Raw genomic sequence first — 3980 nt, 5'->3', positions numbered from 1 at the left:
GGCAAGTCAATCACCAGATTGACTGGAAGGTAGGGTTCCCATATCTCTCGAGCATGTTTGGGATTTAGCTTAGGTGCAAACATGCCTGAACACCAGCCTCTACCTTTGTGCCCTCCTCCACACTTCATCCTGTGGTGGTCACCTGACCCTCCCTGAGCTCTTAGCTCCCAAAAGATTAGCAGCCTCCAATGCTGATTCTCACAGTCCACTAGATGGAGACTTGAACCTCTGAACCCTCAAAGCCTCTGGATTGAGGGTGAGGTTGTAGGGGAAGAAAAGACTTTCTTCAGTGGATTTTTTCCTCTTCCATACTCAGCTCTTAATTGCATATAAGCCTGCCCTGGGTGCCACCTGTTACATCACTCAAATGACTCCAGAGGACATCCCCAGTCTAGATGCCATCACCCGAAAATTTCAAAGTCACCTGGTGAGTGGTGCTCCACATTTCCACTGCACACTTTAAGTCACTTTAAGTATTTCTATCTAATATCAATCATTCTCCACCCTTGGGGGAATGGCTTTTTTTTTTTTAAGGCTAAACCTTCTTTGCCCACTGCTAAATTGGATCAGGAGGAGGACGCCCATGCCATCTCAGAGTCCCAGGTGGACCCAGCCATCCTAGGCACTACGATGAATGTCCTTTGTGGCGAGGTTCCTCTGTACTACATTTAGGGAATGTCTGGTGAGCAAGGGGATAGAGGCAGGGTTCTTGGAGGGTACTGCTAAGCTGAACCAAGGGAACTGTGGAAAACATGACATTATGTCTGTGTCTGCCAAGGGGCAGAACTCAGATGACCCATACTGGGTAGATGTGGAGGGGTGGGGAGGTGGGTCATGCTCAGGGAAGCCCAGAAGTGGGGGTGGGGTGAGGAGGAAGATTGAGAGTCTCATCCTCTCCCCTTCCTCTGGAAAGGAACCTTAGAAATCAGGAAGTCTAACTCCCTCATTTTACACATGAGTAAAGACACAGAGATTCAGGAGGTTGCTGAGAGTAACACAGCGAGTAAATACCTGAACTTAGGTCCAAGTTCAGGGCTCTGTGCTGGCTCTCACGGGAGCCTTCTCCCTTGGTAACCAGTGTCTGCTTTCTAGGTTTTGGGCTGCCAAGGGGACAGAAGAGATCCTGCGTGGTCCCTGACTTTGAAGAAGGTTATAGCTTGCAAACACAGAAAAGGAAGGGGAAAGAAAATGGGGTTGGGGGAAGATGTATGTTTGGTAGGTGCGGGTGCTTCTGCTACAAAAATAATAAAATCACTTTACGAGCTCTTGGAAAAGCTCTCATGAAAATCCTGAATGAGTTCCTTCCTGCCGGTCAGTCCACTACATCCCCCCGGACCACGGCCGTGGGGACTTAGCGAGGAAGGAATGGCGTTCGAAGGTGGGGCTGGGAAAGACGGTTGGCAGATAGCAGAGAGCAGAGAGCTGCCGCCTCGGCTCCGTGGAACGTGACTCCTGGTCCCAGACACGAGTGGGGGGCGTAGCTGAGCCTTGGGGAGCCATCGGCGAGGCTGTAGCGCCCTCCAATGGCTATTCCAGGAACGGCCTTTCTCCGTGAAAAGAGGACGAGTTTGGGAGAGATAGGGAAAGAAAGAGAAAGACACTGAGAGGGACCGAAGAGGGAAAAAGAGACACAGACCGAGAGACTGATAGGAAGTGAGGGGGAAAGAGACAGGGAGACGGGGGGCAGACACACACGCACATAGAGAAGGACAGACCGACTGGGACAGAGGAGAAAGAGGGGGGCAGGAGAGACGAGAGGAAGGGAAGGGAAGAGGGGAGAGAGGAGAGTTTCTGCAGGGGCTGTGGCTGGGGGTGGGGGTGGGGGGGCGCTTCTTTTTCTGGGACAGTCTCGGGGCTCCTTGGCACCCCAGGGACACACCATAGAGAAACTCGGCCACTAGGAGGCACCCCCCGGGAGCTTCCAGCCCACAAGTGAACTCCATACCGGGGCCCCATCGCGCTGTTTTTCTCCACCTCCCGCGCCCCACGCGTGCCCCTCGGCGCCCGGGGCTCCCTGGTCTCCCAGGCCTGCGCGGGTGGAGTCAGCAGTAGCAGCAACTGCGGCCGTGGTGGTGGCGGCGGCAGCGGCAGCCAGAACCCCCAGCCCCCACGCGTGGAGAGGGCTCCCCTCCCGCTCCCCGGCGGGAGGGACCACGACCGCCCGCGGGCCGGCTCGCTGCTTCCCCGCCTCCGGCTGGCCCCATTCCCGGGGCTGAGCACAGTCCGGGCCCCGAGGGGGGCTGAGCTCCGAGCGAAAACACGCCCTCCGGCGAGCTCATTTCCCTAAAAGAAAAAAAAAGAGGAAAAAAAAGGGGGGGGGGGAGGAAGAGAGGGAGAGAAAAGCAAGGGCCGGAGAGGGAGAGAGAAGGGGGAGAGAAATTGAGAAAGGGGGTGGACGGGAAGAGAGGGAGGAGGAGAGGAGGGGAAGAGATAGGAGAGGAGGGAGAGAGGGAGGGGTAGAGAGAGCCGGAGAAAGGGAGGGAGAAAGAGAGAGAGAAGGAAAAAAAGATCCCTCCCTTCTCCTTCCATTCCTCCTCTTCCCCTCCTTCCTTCTCCGCTCGCTCGGCTCGGCCCCGGCCCCGGAGCCGCATCCCCGCCAGCATGCAGGGCTCCGCCGCTCGCCCGCCCCTGCTGCTGCTGCTGCAGCTGCTGCTGCTGCCGCTGCTGTCCTTGCTGCTGCTGCTGCTGCTGCCCCCGCGCCCGGCCCGGGCGCTGGACTTGGCCGACTACACCTATGACCTGGGGGACGAGGAGGACCCCGAGCCCCTCAACTACAAAGACCCCTGCAAAGCCGGTTAGTGCCCCCCGCCGCCGCCACCAGGGGATTGGGGGGGCGGGCAGGCCTGGAGCTGGGGGGGGCGCGGACAGTGGAGGTTGGGGGGTGGGGGTGGTATGGGAGCGGAGGCGAGAGGATCCCTGCCACGCCGCGGGGTCTGTTAGGGGTTCGGGTTGGGGGAGGACGGTCCAGTGTGGGAAGCCGAGCCTGCCTGGTTGGCAATGCAGCGGGGAACAAAAGAGAGAGGGAGAGAGGGAGGGGGAAGTTTGGGGGACTTGTAGGACAGAAGTTTTGCTGCTGCCACCGCTGCCTGTTGCTGCTGCCTGCTGCTATTTCTCCGATTCCAGGAGAGGAGGATTCCGAGAGAAATCTCCCTGGGTCCTGGGAGGGCAGCCACCGGGCAGGTCGTTTTCCTACCCACTGGAAATTTTCTTGGCCACACTTGTGTATGTGTGTGTCTTCGCCCCTGTGCAAGTTTTCCTTTCTCCCGGCTCCCCCCCGCTTCCCCATCTCCTCCTCTGGAGCTGTAGAAGTTTTCCAGTCGGTCTCAATGGTCCTTGGGGCTGCCTGGCTGCTAGTGGGGAAGAGGAGAGGTGGGGAAATCCCTGAGGGCCTAAGCCGGACAGGCCCCTGACCTAAGTGGGAGAAGAGAATTTTTAAATGAATGGTGAGATTGCTGGTTTCTCTTGTTGCCTGGGATTCTTTGGGTGGTTGTAAGCCCCCAGCGTGCTGGGGGAGACTGATTAATCAGCTGTCAAAATCAATGAACACAACCCAGAGAGGGAATTAACCTTTCCCCCACACCCTTTTCCCCACACGCCGAGAGCAGGCTCCCAGCACCCCCCACCCCTAAGGCCAAGTTGGTGGTGAGGAAAGGGAAGGCACAAAGAAAAGTGGAATCTTAAATATCCACTTTGCTACCCCACAGGGGCAGGAGGTTAATTAGCAGAGGTCAGGGTCCTGGGTCTGTGTGTTGAGGTGTGTGTATAGGAGGTGTGTGGTCCCACTGTGACTCATTGGAGAGTGCATTTAACCCTACCATCCTGCCCTAGGAAGATCCAGATGGCCAGGCTAAAGGGCCACTTAATGTCAGAGGAAGTCCTGGAACAGGGTTACCTGGGGACAAGGAGCCACCCAGAGGACAGTGATAGCTGGGCTTTCTGATTCAGGATCCAGATCTCTCCAAAGGAGTTTGCTGGGGGGG

The 3980-nt window shown here is 57.3% G+C and overlaps 2 protein-coding genes across 3 annotated transcripts in view; both read left to right on the top strand.

The window, feature by feature from the left end:
- The window catches only part of SFTPC (surfactant protein C), a 3303-nt gene extending 2016 nt beyond the window's left edge, over nucleotides 1-1287 (top strand). Inside the window, exons 4-6 of the mRNA XM_069075712.1 lie at nucleotides 317-427; nucleotides 535-682; nucleotides 1093-1287. Of these exons, the coding sequence (XP_068931813.1) occupies nucleotides 317-427; nucleotides 535-672 (249 nt within the window). The 3' untranslated portion in view covers nucleotides 673-682; nucleotides 1093-1287. The remainder of the gene's footprint in view (nucleotides 1-316; nucleotides 428-534; nucleotides 683-1092) is intronic.
- An 878-nt stretch (nucleotides 1288-2165) lies between these two features.
- The window catches only part of BMP1 (bone morphogenetic protein 1), a 56435-nt gene continuing 54620 nt past the window's right edge, over nucleotides 2166-3980 (top strand). The window contains exon 1 of one of the 2 annotated variants that reach the window (XM_069075709.1): nucleotides 2166-2794. In XM_069075709.1, the coding sequence (XP_068931810.1) occupies nucleotides 2602-2794 (193 nt within the window). In that variant the 5' untranslated portion in view covers nucleotides 2166-2601. The remainder of the gene's footprint in view (nucleotides 2795-3980) is intronic. The other variant, XM_069075710.1, reaches the window with a different exon arrangement.

The sequence above is a fragment of the Petaurus breviceps genome, unplaced genomic scaffold (genome assembly GCF_028583685.1).
Source record: "Petaurus breviceps papuanus isolate PSGF00001 unplaced genomic scaffold, PetGlider_PUasm1.0 90919, whole genome shotgun sequence".
Lineage (NCBI taxonomy): Eukaryota > Metazoa > Chordata > Mammalia > Diprotodontia > Petauridae > Petaurus > Petaurus breviceps.
This window is presented reverse-complemented; position numbering and strand designations above follow the sequence as displayed.